This window comes from Silurus aristotelis, assembly GCF_946808225.1.
Source record: "Silurus aristotelis genome assembly, chromosome: 14".
Lineage (NCBI taxonomy): Eukaryota > Metazoa > Chordata > Actinopteri > Siluriformes > Siluridae > Silurus > Silurus aristotelis.
Window position 1 is genome coordinate 12212351 of NC_139587.1, and position 19317 is coordinate 12231667.

Sequence of the window (19317 nt, forward strand, 5' to 3'; positions counted from 1 at the left end):
TACTTAAATGATTTTAGCAAATGGCTCCAATATAACAAAGAGTGAAAAATTTAAGGAGGTCTGAATACTTTTTTTTTTTAGTCTTTGTTCCGACTAAGAATTAAAGTAAATAATCAATTCAAATAAAAAGGCCTGTCTGGGTTTTTTTTTGGTCTCATTATTAAACATTCTGATCTTAGACTAATTTAATGGAACATCCACTCTGGGAAAGACTGTCAATTGCCTTGAAGGCATTTTCGTATTGTTAGATTGCCTAATGATCCTTTCTAGACTGATAAACAGTAATAGTTGCTTATCTGTGGTCATGGGTAAATTACTTTTTTCTTGGCATGATACAGACACACCTGAGTATCAGCCTGCTTAAGGTTCTGCTTTTATATAGTTGAAAAGATTTTTGATTAATATTTCTGTTTCCAACATTTAAATTATTAAGGCATCAATGAAATGTTAAGGCAAATAAGTTAATATTAAGGCAAATGTATTTTTTAATTTTGAAAGTAGTTTATTTTTTCCAGCTGGAGTTTATTAGGGGCAAAATATTGTAATCCTTTTTACTAATCATGGATGCCACATCTTTTAGACTTAAAATGAGAGGGGGATCATCTGCTTATAGCCATCTGAACAAGACCAGCTACAGGTCAGTGTGTCCCATCATAGCAGGTAGGCCAGCTCCACCACAGTCACCAATGACTTAAGATCCCATCATTCAAGGGCCCGGAGGAAGGCTGTTTTCATTAAAATATTTGTTGAGATGTTAACTTGACCCAGAGGTTTATAAAAAGCTGAGCACATGCTGTCAAGCACACATTTTAGGACAGGAATGGGCAAACTTTTTAACTCACGGGCCACAATGGGTTCTAAAATTTGACAAAGGAGCTGGGCCAGGATATAGATATTATATATATTACATTAGAGATTTAGCCTGTAACATGTAGCAAAGCATGAATATGCAAGGCAATTTCTTTTTTCAAATTCCATTAATTGAATTATAATTAATTTATAAAATTTCAGTTGAATAAACACAGCAGAAAAACTCACATTCATTTTAATCAAGTGCCAAAAGATCAAAATCAATAAAGAGCTCCGGACACAAGACACCTGCCCTCTCTACCATGCATTCTTTTAAAAACTCGCTTTCAGAGAAAGGCTTGCTAGCTTTTGCTAATTTGAATGCCAGCTGAAAACTTGCCTTGGTACTTGACTCTTGAATCACTGTTTGTTGGTGAAAAGAATTTTGCTGAGTCTGTAAATTGGCTGCCAACCTCTGAGCCGTAGCTGCCCGGTTCTGCGTAGACTGCTTGCTAGCGTAGTTGGCATGCTTAGTAGCAAAGTGACGACTGATATTGAAAAAAATATTTTGTTTTCCACTCCGTATTAAACACTTGGCGCTCACAATCCACTTTTCTTTTTTGATAAGCTCATCAAGTATCTGTCTGTATTATTTGTATTTCAGTGTATTCCAGTTGTTTACTGGATTAAGTACACAGTGCTATAATATGCTGTGGTGATACCTTAGAACAAAATCACTATACTTTATATATGCACTAATTGACAAAAAAAAATTTTTTTTAACTGCTTTAACAACAACTATGAGGAAAACAGACAGAAGCACTAATAGCCAGTTGTCCTCACCTGACCTCCAGCTGTCCTCCACCACATGTTGTATTAGTCCTCCTAAGAAAGGAACCCTTACAAGTTCTAGCTGCTCCAGGTTGCGTGCAGAGGCCAAACCTGTCACCAGTGGTACATACTTCAAGGAGTTGGTGGGACCAGCACAGTTTCTCATGACAAACGTGCGCAGGCTCACACACAAAAAATCTTTGAATGGCTGAGGTTTTGTGAGACGAACCCACTTCAGATACAAATGCCTGAGCATGGACACACAAGGAATTTCTGGGACATTGACTCCTGAGGAATGAAATGATTTTAGACATTCATAAAATCACTTATTTTTTAAGTATGTTTCAATGCGCTAACAATGCTTGTTAAACCATTTAAATACAATACAGTGACATTGTAAGAGTATTAAGCCTACCAACAAGATGAAGGGTCTGAATTTTAGCTGCAGCTGGAATTGTAAGTTTGTTTTCTGGGGGAATTGGAAATGCCCCATTGCGGTTCCTGAACTTTCCAAGGATGTGAACCTGAGGCATGTAGTTCCATATTGCTTCTACCAGCTCCAAATGAGATGTTTCCACACCCTTTAAAAAGTTAACATGAGCAATAAAAAAAGTAATGGGGGTAAAATCATTTTCATTTACTTGCATGAATTTCACTTACCAAAAGACTGGGACAAGCCTGAAGAGCCTCCAAAACACCAGGAATACTGAAAGCTTCATATCCCCTAACCCTTCTCCGCTCTAAATAACGTGGGTGTAAACCATACAACTGCTCCAAATCAGGCATCTTCTTTAGAAGAGTGAGAAAATTCATGTCTGTAAACCCTATGTGAAATGCACATACCAATAGCCATTTTACAACTGGGTTCATTTTTTGGGTTGTTTAATATCTAATTTTAAACATGCTTTAAAATCTGTAAAATCATGTCAGACGGTCATGGAAAAGTTACAAAAATATGCTCATAAAAGGGACCAATTCTGGCGCACAAAAAACCCCAAAAAACCTTATGCAGGTACGCCTTATTTTAGTCATTGCTAATTCCTACCTAGTTACTGACCAGCCTGAAGGGAAAAAGGAATGGATGTGCCTTTACCTGGATAATTAAAGTTTATGCCACTTTGCCATAATTGCCACAATTGAAACGTCAAAAGAACATGCTGCCAAATTCCCACTATTAGATATAAAATAGTAAAAAACTGCTTAATTAGAGAGCTGGGCTAATTACAGAATTTCTGATCAAGGATGGCAATGGTATCATCAGTGATCTAACAATAATACCCTGGACACTAAGACTGCTGCATCTACTGGGAGCCATGCAAGAAATACACACAAACCCCATGTTAATTAAATGATCCACAAAAATCATTAGAAAACACAAGAATAGTTATTACCCATTGAAGACATAATCTCTACTAACCTGAAGGCATGTACTCCCACCACCGGCTGGCACACAAGTCAACCATTTTGACCACCCGCAAATACAGTGTCACTGCCTCTTGTAGCTTTCGTGACAAACATTCCATGCACATAATGTCAGGCATAGGCAGATAGCTTAAAAGAAGAGAAATGTCCTTTTTTAGATTAGACTGAATGAAACATGCAATATGTAATAAATTTTTATTTCCTATTTGCTCCAGGCTCTATAATGAATGGCCATTCTTTACAATAAGAAAGATGGTTTTGAAATTGACTAAAGCTGTATAATTTTTATTAATTTTAAAAGAAAAAAAGTATAAAAAATCCTGAAAAAAATTATAAATTAATATTATATCTAAATTAATTTGTATTTGATCGAGTGAAATAAGTATTTAATCCCCTACCAACCAGTAAGATTCCCACACACTCAAATTAGTCCTGTCCCTTTAGAAACTCCTAATATCAACTCATAATGTGTATAAAAGACACCAGTCACAGAATATACCTCTTACTTTCAAACCTCTCCACCACTATGGGTAAGACCAAAGAGCTGTCAGAGAACGTCAGGGACAAGAAGGCTGGAATGGGCTACAAGAAGCTTGGTGAGAAAGAGACCACACTGTTGACGTGATAATCCAAAAATCGCGCTTACTTTGGAGCACCATGCAAATTCTCACCTCATGAGGTAAGGATGATTCAGAGAAAGGTAAGGGATCAGCCCAGAATTACAAGGGAGGAGCTGGTTAATGATCTCAAGGGAGCTGGAACCACAGTCACCAAGAAAACCATCTGTAACACCCGTCTGAAGTTTGCCAATGAACACCTGAATGATTCAGAGAAAGCTTAGGAGAATGTGATATGGTCAGGTGAGACAAAAATGTAGCTCTTTAGCATCAACTCAAAACATACAGCCAAAGCAAAAATCTGATGGTCTTGTAGCCCATTCCAGCCTTGTGCATGTCTACAATCTTGTCCTTGACATCCTTTAACAGCTCTTTGGTCTTACCCATAATGGTGGAGAGGTTTGACTGGAAGAGGTTGATTCTGTGACTGTTGTTTTGTGTTCACATAATGAGTTAACATTAGGAGCACTTCGCTAAAGGGGCAGGACTAATTTGGGTCTGAGGGAGTCACTTATTTTACTCGATTAAATACAAATTATTTTATTACCTTTCTTTAATGTTTTTTTTAATGTTTGTCTTTTATATATTCTGTCTCTCTGTTAAAATAACCCTACCATTCTAGACTAAACTAACAAAATCACACACACACACAAATATACACACACTTTTTTTTTATAAAAATGTATCATTTCAATCGATTAAAATATTTTATTGCAACTCAATCACACATTTTTATCTGTTCTAAATGTGCCTTAAATTAATACTTTGCAGGTTTTTAATACACTTGGGCATATTTTTTTTATATATATATATATACATACATATATACACATACACACACACGCGCGCGCACGCACGCACGCACACACTCTCGGGGTGTAACGATACACAAAATTCACGATTCGATACATACCTCAGTTTTTAAATCACGGTTCAGTTCAATTTCGGTACGGTTAGGGGGAAGAAATTAGAAACAAAATTGCTTGTCATTTTTTTATTCACAAAGTGTATTTTTTTTTTTATTTGTGAACATGCACATTTAACTTTTGATTTCAATGTTCAACTAAGTTCCGCACGTTAAGAAAGGCATGTAAAATGCAGTACCAAACTAAAAGCCCTGTACCAAGCCCTCTACCAGTACCGTTACATCCCTAATTATAATAAATATATATATATATATATATATATATATATATATATATATATATATATATATATATATATATATATATATATATACACACACACACACACACACACACACACACACACACACACACACACACACACACACACACACACACACACACACACACACTACTAACCGGAATATATGGCAGAGCACCTCATGTGAAAGCTCATTTATGTAATCTTTTGATTCTTCTTTTGGCAAAGTAAAATTTGTTCCTCCCACAACACTTGTCTTAGTGGATTTTCTCCTAGGGCCCATCATGTCCTGGATAGTCCTGTAGTCAGTCAAAAATGACAAGCCACTTAATCCATCAATGGGAAGCCTCTTAACATATACAAATCTGTTACGTTTTCTAAAATAAAGTAAAAAAAATAAAAAATTAAGAATCAAGAATGGCACAATCAGTATAATAATTATTTAGACAGTGGCACAAATTTTATTGTATATGGTGGTGCTTGAAAGTTTGTAAAACCTTTCAAATTTAATTTCCCGATAAATAAGTGCCAAAACATCAGCTTTTTTACACAATAATTAGAGAAGTAAACAAAACCAAATAAATGGGACAAAAGCATTCTTGTATTTATATACTTATTATATAATAATTATAATAAATCTAATATTACATATTTGTGAAAGTATGTGAATCTCTAGGATTAGCAGATAATTTGACAGTCAAATTAGAATCTGATTTCGATTTCGCAAGGCCAATTTTAAACGCCTGTTTGAGAGATTGTTCTCTTGCTTCAATGTATAAACTTTGAACTAGTGATGTCCTGAATGCTCCAAGAGAGAGCCTTAGTCCTAGGTGGTGCAGTGTGTACAATGTTTTGGTATAGGATTTCCTGGCTACACTATAGACTACACTTCCGTTGTATAGTCTCAACAGGATAGCATGGTCTGTGCCCAATCTTATTTTGGACAGTACTTTTATAATGTTAACTTTTTCATTAACATGGAGACTGCAAAATATGTCGGGTCTGATTACGTTTGCAATGCTGTAAATGTTTATGCTAAAAAGGGTAATTGACAGAATGCTTCCTTGAGGCACACTTAATTCTTGTGTGTGCAGGTTAGACAGGGTGTTTCCAACAAGGACACGAAAACATCTTTTGGATAAGAAGTTGGCAATGAATTGAAATAAAAATTAAAGCCCATTTAGTACAAGTCTTTTAGGATGCCTTATTTCAATGCTGTGTCCACATAAGCTACAGTGGTGTGAAAAAGTTTATGCCCCCTTCCTGATTTCTTATCGTTTTGTTTGTTAAAAAACTAATTAAAATTTTAGTAAAAGACAACACAAGTGAACACAACATGCAGTTTTTAAATGAAGGTTTATATTATTGAAGGAAAACGAAATAACTGGTTGGGCCGCCCTAACCCTAACCCGCCTTTTTAAGGTCATGCCACAGCATCTCAAAAGGATTCAGGTCAGGACTTTGACTAGGCCACTCCAAAGTCGTCATTTTGTTTTTCTTCAGCTATTGAAAGGTGGACTTGCTGGTGTGTTTTGGATCATTGTCCTGCTGCAGAACTCAAGTTCGCTTTAGCTTGAGGTCACAAACAGATGGCCGGACATTCTCCTTCAGAATTTTTTGGCAAACAGCAGAATTCATGGTTCTATTCATCACAGCACGTCTTCCAGGTCCTGAAGCAGCAAAACAGCCCCAGACCATCACACTACAACCACCATATTTTACTGTATGATGTTCTTTTTCTGAAATGGGATGTTACTTTTATTTCAGAAATAATGGGACACACACCTTCCAAAATGTTAAACTTTTGTGTCTTCAGTCCACAGAGTATTTTCCCAAAAGTCTTGGGGATCACCAAGATGTTTTCTGGTAATACTGAGACAAGCCTTTATGTTCTTTTTGCTCAGCAGCGGTTTTCGTCTTGGACGATTTTTGCCCAGACTCTTTCTTATGGTGGTCATGAACAATGACCCTAACTGGGGCAAGTGAGGCCTGCAGTTCTTTAGATGTTGTTGTGGGGTCTTTTGTGACCTCTTAGATGAGTCGTCGCTGTGCTGTTGGGGTAATGTTGGTCGGCTGGCCACTCCTGGAAAGGTTCTCCACTGTTCCATATTTTTGCCATTTGTGAATAATGGCTCTCACGGTGGTTCGCTGGAGTCCGAAAGCTTTAGAAATGGCTTTATAACCCTTACCAGACTGATTAATCTCAATTACTTTCTTTTTCATTTGTTTCTGAATTTCTTCGGATCTTGGCATGATGTCTAGCTTTTGGTCTACTTCACTTTGTCAGGCAGGTCTTATTTAAGATATTTTTTGATTGTGAACAAGTGTGGCAGTAATCAGGCCTGGGGGTGGCACTGCATGTTGTGTTCACTTGTATTATCTTTTACTAATATTTAAATTAGTTTCATGATCTGAAACATTAAAGTGGGACAAACATGCAAAAAAGTAAGAAATCGGAAAACACTTTTACACCACTGTATATATAGTTTAAGCAGTTTAAAGCTTTTAAAAGTTCTTCTATTGTAAACAGCTGGTTATATGCTTCAATTTCAAATGAAAGAAATGTAAGGGTCAATTGTTCTTGTTTAGTTCATATTAGTTTGGCAGTTTTCCACAGAAGAGTTTCTCTCAAATGTCTCTGCTACTTTGTCAGCAATCTCTTGTTTGGTGGTTAGTAGAGGTTTGATTCTTTATATTTTGTATTTGTATCTTGCCTTCCTTGCCCTGTTAAATTTCAGTCTGGTTATGTTTTCTGTTGTAGAATGTTTGTTAAATATCCTTTCCATCTTTTTTTTTTAGCTTGTTTGCAATTTTCATTAAACCATGGTTTAGCGTTGCAGTATGGCTTTGTTAATGTTTTTTGGGACTGTTTGTTCCGCTATTTCAATAAGGGAATCGATGAAACTCTTGATTGGCTTGGCTTCTTTGGGTTTGTATGTTTAACCTCTTATGGCATAGTGACTGGAAGACATGCCATTTGACTTTCTTTAATAGCCATTTTCTTGTTTTTTTTCTTGTTTTACTTCTGTAGACTTTATTATCAGAGGGAAGTGATCACTCCCACACAGGTCATCCCACATTTTCCACGTGAAGTCCAGTAGTATATATTCCCGGCTTGCAAATAGTAAGATCTATGGCATTATGGATTATGTCCTTTCTTTCAGTATAACGGACCCATCTAAAGGACGTTGTGTATTTCGACTAGGCACATTAAAGTTTATAAAGTGGATGTCTGGAGCTAGGCAGGTTTCCTGATGGCAAAATGGGTTAAAGGTAGCTTTTAAGTGTTGTAGTTCTCAGCCAATTAACATAAATTCCACGACAGTTCCACTGGATAATATTAAAGTTCATTATCAGGTTGGAAAAATAAATAAATGTAATTTATTTGTACATTTATGGGATAAGCTGCAACTGTAAAAGGTTGGATATTCTGCCATTGCAATGTCCTTTGGTTGTTTTTTTCATTTGAGATCTCCTTTCTGTATTAATTTTTGTTAAATGCATTTTTCTTTTGGGCTTTAATTGCACTCAGTTGGTATATCCATTGTGCCAGTGCCAAAGCACTCCGCTGCAACAGAACTTAGTGATTTCCCGTCCCGTCGCACTCAGGCCCGTCATCACAAAGTGCTTAGAAAGACTGGTCCTTACTCATCTTAAAGCCTGTCGGTGACCCACTCTGGACCCATACCAATTTTCCTATCGCCCGAATAGGTCAACTGAGGATGCCATTTCCACTGTACTTTATTTTGCCCTGACTCATCTGGACAACCCCAACACTTATGCCAGGATGTTGTTTGTTGATTTAATCTCAGCTTTTAACACCGTAAGCCACTTCTAAGCTAATCTTGAAGCTGTTCTGTCCTACTGAACACCGCACCTCCTCCAGTCTTACCCTGAGCACTGGGGTTCCTCAGGGATGTGTCTCCTTTTCTATACTCCCTTTTCACCTATGACTGCATACCTCCCTATGCCTCAAACAGCATTGTTAAGTTTGCAGATGACACCATGGTGTCCTAAACAGAGGTAACAATGAGACGGCTTACAGGGAGGAGATCCAGCACCTAGTAGCATGGTGTGAGAACAATAACCTGGAACTCAACACCAAGAAGACAAGAGGTCATTGTGGATATTAGACAAGCCAGCAAACACCCTCATGCGCCCATTCACCTCAATGGAGCTGCTGTTAGCGTGTACCCAGCTTTAAGTTCCTTGGAGTCCACATCTCTGAGAATCTCACCTGGTCTCTGAACTCTCCTATTCTGATCATAAAGGCACAACAATGCCTGTTTTTTTTTTGAGGAAACTTAAAAAGTCCCATCTGTGCTACAGGATACTGAGCATCCTCACTAACTGCATCTCAGTGTAGTACAGCAGCTGCACTGCTTCAAACCGTAAAGTCCACCAGAGGGTGGTGAAAACTGACTAATGAATAATCAGCCACTCTGAAGAATATTTACAAATGAGCTGTGTCTGCAAAGGGTGAGGCACAGTATAAAAAAAACCCCGCACCCAAACCATGGATTATTCAACCTTCTCCCACACAAACAGTATGAAGTGTAGCTTTTTCCCCTGTGGCTGTTACTGCACTGAACAGCTAATTCAATACTGCATTGTCACTTTCTGTGTATTTTGCACTCCTTATCCACTACAATTTTTTTTTGCACCATCCATAACTCACATTTGCACTACTTTACAATCCATCCATATTTATACTGTATATACTGTATTATACATGCATTCATACTTTTACATTACTATATCATGCTATTGAGTGTATTATCTTCTGTCTATCTATGCATAATCTTTTCACAGTATATTGAATATTAGTAAATATACCACATATTATTACCTAGTGCACCTTCTGTACATTAATCACCCTCATCACTGTATATATAGACCTCATACCCTATTTATCTTAAATGTTATTTATTGTAAATAGGCACTTCTGGTTAGATGCTGCAACTGCATTTAATTGGCTCTGTACTGTACATGTACCTTTTACAATGACAAAGTTGAATTTAATCTAACCTATATCCTCATCTTCAGGTTTTTTTTGGCTGGTTTGCTATTACTGAGCATTTGGTGCTTGGAGTCTCATTTTTAGGTAACTTTTGCCAAATTGTTGTGGTGTTTTGTTTTTCACCCAAGTTAGGTCTGTCTGACAGTCAATGGTGTTCATGGTGGGTTTTGTTACATATGCATACGATTTCCTTAGGGTGGTGACTTATCGACCATTTTACACGCTTCTATATAGCTCACTCTTTCAGTGCATTTTACTCTATGCATCTCTTTTTTTTTGATCCAGACCAGGTAATCTTTCGATGAAGCTGGGTGGGCTCCCAAACAGATGCTGCATTTCGATGGTCTTGTACAGGCTATTTTATGTTTTGTTTCTCTGCATTTGAAGCAGATAGGTTTACTTTTGGTAGGTTGGACAATATTTTCACAGACCGGTTTAATGTCGGACAATATTTTCACAGACCGGTTTTATATCGGACAATATTTTCACAGACCGGCCTTTAAGGTGTGGCGGATAAATGCAACATAATAAAATAATACAACCAGCATAAAAACTAAACGTGAATCTCCTGTGTTGTTTTTTGTTCATTTTGCTAGCTTGGGGGTTTGAATTTAGCAGTAATGTATTATGTGTTAGCGGCCGGAGCTGTCCTTTTAAGAAGGTAGCGGATGGAGGTAAGACATGTGACCGAGGCATCATGACATGCTTTAAACCCCGCGGCTTAAACAATGAAGCGGCTAATTTATGGATTTTTCCGGGGGGTTTTTCGGTTTCACAAGCTTCAAGCCAAAAACCTGAGCCCTATAACATTAAACCAATGAAATATGCCGAACGGGTTAAGGTGAACCAATGAAATTCTTAATATTATATATATATATATATATATATATATATATATATATATATATACACACACACACACACACACACACACACACACATACATACATACATATATATTTGGGTCGCACCACATCATAAATATGGATGAGGTTCCTCTGATGTTTGACCTGCCTCTCACTCGGACTGTCAACAGAAAATGCGAATCATTTGTCACAATTCCAGACCAGTGAATACGAACGGTACCACTGAGTCCACAGCCTCTGAGGAGCAGTGCACATTATGACTATGCATCTCTAGTGAGTAGGTTGAATTTTATTTACATTTTAAATTGTTTTTGTCATGTTATTAGACAAATATTGATTCTGAATTGCTCCAGATGATGTGGGTGGCACAATTGCCGTTGTAGTGTAGAGGTTTGGAGCTTGCTTTAGTAACATAGTATTCATATGTGAAAAGCCTCTCTCTCTCTCTAATGCCACGCATTGTTATATTGCGTTTTTGTATAGTATTGATGGTTTCTAGAATTGCGACGTGATAGTGGTGGTATTAAGAGGTGGATTAAGTCGGGTAAGTCCACACTGAAGGCCCAGGAACCAAATGCACTGCTAAATACATACCAGAATTTATCTTCACATCAAGTTCACATTGTACAGATAAAAAGTACTAAGGTTTCTTTAGTGGCTTGGAAATGGTTAGAATTTGAGAGGTCAGAAATTAAACAAACTTATGTAATTTGCTAAATATAGCAAAAGTTGTTATTAACTGATAACTGCAGCACCACTCTTTTATTTCAGGATTTGCAACAGAAACACAGAGCTGAATGTATAGTACATAGAAAGTGAGATGAAAACAAGTCTAGGAGCAGACATCATCTTCTCCCTAAAACTGAAAACTTCAGATCTCATTCAGGTGTCATTTTCCAACACCATTCCATACAATAAAAAGGTGCCCTAGAGTCAAGAAATTACACATGCAATGGTGTTTCATATTGCAAAGGATCCAAAATACAGATGCAGTGATACCCTGACTGTACACTGCACTAGGGCTGAAACGATTCCTCAAGTAACTTGAGTAATTCGAATACAAAAAAATAATAAAATTACTTGCCTCGATGCTTTGTTTAGCCCATTTAACTACACACAGAGCATTGCGTTTCCCCACATACTATTATTACTTATGCACCACCCGCTAAACTCCGGAGCACTCTGGACAGGTAAACACAGAAGACACTGCAAAATAAAATAAAAAATGGAGGAACAAAAATAAAACAGCGAGGGGCGAGGAGAAGATTCATATGGAAGCCCATTATCGCAACATAAAAAAAAAGCCCAAGTCCGAGTTACCCCTCTGTAGTGCCAGAAAGCTTTACACATGAAATGGCCAGCAACGCAGTTACCGGTGGATGCACCAGAAATGTTTACGAGAAATAAAGTCGGAATTACTAGAAATAAAGCCAGAATTGTGAAGAAGAAAAGTTTTTTTTAATGTGGGGCTTCCATAGATTCAGGCCAAAGAAAACGACAAAGTTTCCAAAGTTTGAAATAATTTCAAACTAAAACAAAGAAATACACCATATAGTGCGTTTACCTTTTTTTTTTTTTTTTTTTTAAATAAGAATAATCTGAAATGAACAATTAAAATTGCACTAAATGGGTTTAGTTTTTGCAATAAAATTTTTATTATTCTAAAAAGCATACAAAACACTTGTTAATTTTAAGAGACTTGTCCTATTTTCTCTTAAATATTTAGTGGTGCTCCTTAATATAGAAAAAGTACTTCTTATCCGATAACTCTTAATACGCTAAACCACGTAAAAAAAAAAGTACCAAAGATGCTTGAGATTTGGTTTTTTCACTTTTTCCCTTTGTTTTCATTTTTTTTGTTTAATAAAACATTTACTTTAAATATTACTGGATTTACAAATTTGCACAATTATTCCAATCATATTTCATCACATGTTTTAGATTACAAAGTGACCATTAGAGGATATTTTTATCATTCATGTCCTGATATGTACATTTGAGAACATGGCACCTTTTGTTTGAACTCTGTGTTCAATCCATTCTGACACTTTTTCACCAGTAAATCTGGAATAATCAGCCCAAGTGACCTTTTTACATAGCTTCAGTGTCCAATCTACATATAACCTAGAAAATTGAAGCCTTTTTCTGATCTAACAAAAAAAAGGCTAAACAGCTATTTTCTTGCTTCGTTACCTATATTATCTCTGCATTGCAAGTGTGGAAATGCTTTTCTTTACACTGTTAAATGTTTTTTTTTTAACTAAGCATTTGAATGATCTCTGATTACGGTCATTCAAGATTTTTTTTCTGACTACACTTCTCTTAAGATTATGGTTCACCACAATTCTAACAGGTTTAATTAATGTGTTAGACAGTTATTAATCCAATTTTATTAGTTTCAGCAATTCCTTAGTCGTTTTCTTTGCTTGATGGAGGCCAACAATTAAACACAAAGACTAGTTACTCTAAGAAACAGAGTAAACATTTTTCCCCACAAAGACAAGATACATCTTCTGACATGGTTGTTTGAGATAAGAAGCTACTTCCTGCATCAATTAGGGTGCCATTATCTTTATCTTGGTGCGAGCTGTAATTCATTAATCACTGTCATAATTAGCCAATGGAAAGCTCTTACCTATTTGATTAGTAAAAATCCAGGTTATTTGACCACTATCTTACAGTTGTATGGAGAATGTCTGAATATTCTGCAGGATGTGATGGAATTTGTGTTTGGCTAGAGAAAGTCTGAACTGACCTTCGCAGCCTGCTGCCACTATGATACCTATCAGGAAAAGTGAACAGTTATTAAATAGATGGCAGCAAGCTTAAGCAAAAAGCACAACAGTAATGATACAGTATTTTTGTTGTTCCTTAAAGTTTTCCATTCTTGTCACAAAAATTTTAAAACGCTTACAAATAATGTTCTGTATATTTCCTTTTTAAAAAGTGTAAGGGACATTAAAGAGTAACTGTCCGTGTAAACTTGGAAACTTTAGCGTTTAAATTTTATACGCACACTTAACTCAGTGATGGAGGTAGCAACCCGAATACACACCACCCAAGATTCAAATAATTACATAAGGCGGCCAAAAGAATATCGATGAAATATTGAAATTGCTAACGCTAGATAAGACAATAGCGACTAAGACAACAATGACAAATCACAGGGTGACATTTTAAATACATGCAGCATTTAGCTTTGGCTTTTATAGAGACTATGCACACATCCAAATTCAAAGACGAACGCTGTAGCAACAATAGTGTAGGAAGAATTGTGCATATCTCACTTGTTTTCGGGCAGACTTCAAACTGTACACTCCTGGCTAGAAGATGCAATTGAACCAGACACTGCAATTGAAGATGCAATTGAACCAGACACTGGCTTGATTAATAATGAAGCATTAAGATCTCGCACTTTTTTTCTTCGGGCAACATTTTGTCTAAACAAACTGCATGCTCACTGACAGCAAAAACATTAAACAAGACTTCAGTCGTCCTGCTTCGTGATTTTATTTAAGGATTGCCAATAACCTAAAGGAGTCCATACTGCCATCTACTGTGCTGGAGTGTTAAAGACGACACAATACTTTGTATGTACACACATCGTTTACTTAAGTAGAAGTACAGATACTCATGTTTTAAAATACTCGGGTAAAGGTTGAAGTACTGATAATACTTTTTTACTCAAGTGAAAGTAAAGAAGTCTTGGCTCTGACATTTACTTAAGTAAAAAGTAGTTATTACTTCTACCTGTTTTAGCTGTTAACTGGACCTCACCTCATAATGATAGATAGATAGATAGATAGATAGATAGATAGATAGATAGATAGATAGATAGATAGATAGATAGACAGACAGACAGACAGACAGACAGACAGACAGACAGACAGACAGACAGACAGACAGACAGACAGACAGATAGATAGATAGATAGATAGATAGATAGATAGATAGATAGATAGATAGATAGATAGATAGATAGATCTTTATTGTCATTGCATTGTACAGGTACACAGCAACGAAATGCAGTTTGGCATCGACCAGAATTGCAAAAATTAGCAATCGTGCAAATAGTGAAGATAAATATGTAGCATATGTACAGCATGTGAATAAATATAAAGGCTATAACAGTGCAGAGATATGTGGACATCATTAAGAAGTACAGATAGATGTTCTAATGCTATGGCATTGAAGAGGAAATGTGCAGAAGTGGAAGGTTATAATATTATGCCATTTAAGAAATGTGTAGCTGAATATTTATATATATATATATATATATATATATATATATATATATATATATATATATATATATATATATATATATATATATATATATATATATATATATATACTGGTAAGTTTTTACAGTAACTAATACTGTAACGCGTTACTTTAAAAAAATTAAGTATGGTATTACGTATGGTAACGGTATCGTTACCCGTTACTGTTTTAAATGAATTAATTTCGGCTGAAGTGTAGACTACAGCCTAACTTCCTTACAGCAGCGTCGCATTGTAGGATTGGTGGATGAACCACTGTAAACGCGAAGAAGACACTTTGTAGGATTGGTGGATGAACCACTGTAAACACGAAGAAGACGCGCTGTGGGCGTGTCTCCGTTTATTCAGGTCTGTGCGGCAGTAATGGCGAGTCGAGGCGAGAGCAAGACGAGTTTCTCAAAGTGGAAATATGCTCATTATTTCACTTTAGTTGAGTATAAAGACAAAAACTTTTAAGTCAAATGTAAGCTGTGTCTTTCTGGTTTGAAGCTCGTATCTACTGCAATAAACAGCAACTCCAATCTGTTGAAGCTGCTCCAGGACCTCCATGCCTGAGGAGCTAGTAGCTAGAAGCTGTTGTGTTCTACATTGTTGATAGTTTTCATACTTCAGCTGTGAAAGAAACATTTTTAAGAGCTCAACACAACAGCAGAAGCCACTTTAGTTTTTTTTTCTGAATATATTATTCAGCTTGTTTTGTTATTTATTTCAGAAATCCTTGTGATATATTCAGTTTGTGCTGCTCTGACTTCAATAAAATAGTGTTTAAAAATGACTTTGTGTTTAAGTCAGTTTTGTGTTTGTATAGACCATAACACATAAAGGGACATTAATGGGAACATTAAAGAAGCTTCTTTAAAAAAGTAACTAAAAAGTTACTTTTAACAGTAACGCATTACTTTTTGGTGTAAGTAATCAACAAAGTAACGAGTAACTGTAACTAGTTACTATTTTTTAGTAACGAGCACAACACAGCACAACACACATATATATATATATATATATATATATATATATATATATATATATATATATATATATATATATATATATATATATATATATATACAGTGAGGAAAATAAGTATTTGAACACCCTGCTATTTTGCAAGTTCTCCAACTTAGAAATCATGGAGGGGTCTGAAATTGTCATCGTAGGTGCATGTCCACTGTGAGAGACATAATCTAAAAAAAAATATACAGAAATCACAATGTATGTTTTTTTAACTATTTATTTGTATGATACAGCTGCAAATAAGTATTTGAACACCTGAGGAAGTCAATGTTAATATTTGGTACAGTAGCCATTGTTTGCAATTACAGAGGTCAAACGTTTCCTGTAGTTTTTCACCAGGTTTGCACACACTGCAGGAGGGATTTTGTCCCACTCCTCCACACAGATCTTCTGTAGATCAGAAGAAACCTGACTAATCTAGAGAAGATCTGTGTGGAGGAGTGGGCCAAAATCCCTCCTGCTGTGTGTGCAAACCTGGTGAAAAACTACAGGAAACGTTTGACCTCTGTAATTGCAAACAAAGGCTACTGTACCAAATATTAACATTGACTTTCTCAGGTGTTCAAATACTTATTTGCAGTTGTATTATACAAATAAAAAGTTTAAAAATCATACATTGTGATTTCTGGATTTTTTTTTTTAGATTATGTCTCTCACAGTGGACATGCACCTACGATGACAATTTCAGACCCCTCCATGATTTCTAAGTGAAAGAACTTGCAAAATAGCAGGGTGTTCAAATACTTATTTTCCTCACTGTATGTATATATGAATGTAACCCATTACATTCAGCAAGCGTCAAAGAGCACATACAGCGATTGGTGACAACAAGATGAAGCAGTGCTGTTATGTCTGTGCAGTAAATCTCTTTGCAAACAGCATGTAACCAATGACAATTTTTTTTCCCCAGGATATTTGCATGAGGGAGTACAGCCTGTATAGGTTGTACAATATCATCTTGTGTTACACATGCGGCTAGATCAGTACGCACAGGGTCTGCAGGGTGATGACTGATCAAAAGAGCACCATCCATGCTTCTGAAGTGTTCCAACACAGAAAAGCATAGTGCTCAAAGCAAAGTTGAATCGAAATAAATTGTCTGCACCTCAATGCTTAATATGTGCATAGACAGGCAGAGAGCACCCTTTGAGTCATCTTTGGAAAGGGCGAGTCACCGTACTTGCACACAAAACGCTCATAAGACACCAACAATCACAACAATACAGTATTACACAACATACAATTAAACTCAGCATACATGGAGTAAAGTGCATATGCAATCCAATATATGTATGTGAATGTCTTTACAAAAGGTGAGCGAAAGAATCTCTTTAAGACAGTATGGTGATTGTGTATGCATACTCTCATAGTCAAGTTTAGAACAGGGCACTTTTATAGTGTATAGGTGAGGGGACATCATATACTCATATACTCATAACCTCATCCTGTAGTACAGTTGTTACCACATATTGTCCTACTAGCCCTTTTACCAGTGAGCTCTTGTCAAAGCAGAGAAATCCAATAACAGATAAGGAGCATCATACACAGCAATGCAACCCCTATAAAGATCTCAATATTTATCAGTGATGACATCCAGTTAGCAGAAAATACCCATGTCCACCAGTCTGTTTCAGGCCTAGCTGTGTTATTTACATGCTTGGCTTTCATGTTTTTAATCTTGTCTAGCATCTGAGGCTTGTTCACCCGTGTGGAGAGGAACTAGCACTCAACATTCATCTTAATTTAGTTCAAATACACTTTCATTGAGTGCTAAAATGTAATCAAGGACAGATCTGTTCTGTCCTGTCATTAATGTTGTAGCATTCAACTGTCCTTTAACCAAGTCCAGAGCAGCAATTGTATAATTTATAAAACATTGCTTATTGTACCATATCTAATTTAGATTATGTTTAAATGTGTGTGTATATATGTTTGAATATGTATAACAACATAAAATTATCCCGGGTTGCTGTGCATTTTTTTTCATCCATTACAGTTCCCTGGGGAATTCAAGTTAAGGCAAATTGTTTTTGTGCAAATTCAACGAGAAAGAAAATGCAAAAGTACAAATGGGTTATGATAAACCTTAACAACTTAAATCTAATCAACATGGGCATGGACAAATATGGATGCTTTATACAAACGTATGTTTATTATTAGTTACCCATAGTCAACAGCATGAAGACAAATATATTCTTGTAAACGTTAAAGTAATTATGTTTTCAATTATGTAAATCATCGGGACACCAAACGAAACTTTTGCTATGTTTCCACATGGACGGTTAATGAGGTGATACCGGATAAACTGTACCCCTTCTAACTTTCATACGGATTACATAATCAGAGAATATGTTGTAAAATTAAAAAAAGGAAGGTTCCCCTGCTTAAACCAGCACATGTCCAGGCACGTCTTAAGTTTGCTAATGACCATTTGGATGATCCAGAGGAGTCATGGGAGAAAGTCATGTGGCCAGTTGAGACCAAAATAGAACTTTTGGGTCATAATTCCACTAAATGTGTATGGAGGATGAAGAATGATGAGTACCATCCCAAGAACACCATCCCTACTGTGAAGCATGGGGGTGGTAGCATCATGCTTTGGGGGTGTTTGTCTGCACATGGGACAGGGCGACTGCACAGTATTAAGGAGAGGATGACCGGGGCCATGAATTGCGAGATTTTGGGGAACAACCTCCTTCCCTCAGTTAGAGCATTGAAGATGGGTCGAGACTGGGTCTTCCAACATGACAATGACCCGAAGCACACAGCCAGGATAACCAAGGAGTGGCTCTGTAAGAAGCATATCAAGGTTCTGGCGTGGCCTAGCCAGTCTCCAGACCTAAACCCAATAGAGAATCTTTGGAGGGAGCTCAAACTCCGTGTTTCTCAGCGACAGGCCAGAAACCTGACTGATCTAGAGAAGATCTGTGTGGAGGAGTGGGCCAAAATCCCTCCTGCAGTGTGTGCAAACCTGGTGGAAAACTACAGGAAACGTTTGACCTCTGTAATTGCAAACAAAGGCTACTGTACCAAATATTAACATTGACTTTCTCAGGTTTTCAAATACTTATTTGCAGCTGTATCATACAAATAAATAGTAAAAAAATCATACATTGTGATTTCTGGATTTTTTTTTTTTGATTATGTCTCTCACAGTGGACATGCACCTACGATGACAATTTCAGACCCCTTCATGATTTCTAAGTGGGAGAACTTGCAAAATAGCAGGGTGTTCAAATACTTATTTTCCTCACTGTATGTGTCTGTGAAGCCGAATAAAAGAGATGGCAGAGAGCGCCTCCTGTCTG

At 36.6% G+C, this 19317-nt stretch overlaps 1 protein-coding gene across 1 annotated transcript in view; it reads right to left on the reverse strand.

Moving 5' to 3' along the window:
* fbxo38 (F-box protein 38) overlaps positions 1-14240 on the reverse strand; it is an 89700-nt gene extending 75460 nt beyond the window's left edge. Inside the window, exons 1-7 of the mRNA XM_083560216.1 lie at positions 14000-14240; positions 13348-13494; positions 4985-5125; positions 3038-3171; positions 2281-2444; positions 2036-2201; positions 1633-1908 (exon numbers count right to left, since the gene is read on the reverse strand). Of these exons, the coding sequence (XP_083416342.1) occupies positions 1633-1908; positions 2036-2201; positions 2281-2444; positions 3038-3171; positions 4985-5112 (868 nt within the window). The 5' untranslated portion in view covers positions 5113-5125; positions 13348-13494; positions 14000-14240. The remainder of the gene's footprint in view (positions 1-1632; positions 1909-2035; positions 2202-2280; positions 2445-3037; positions 3172-4984; positions 5126-13347; positions 13495-13999) is intronic.
* Between the last annotated feature and the right edge of the window lie 5077 nt (positions 14241-19317).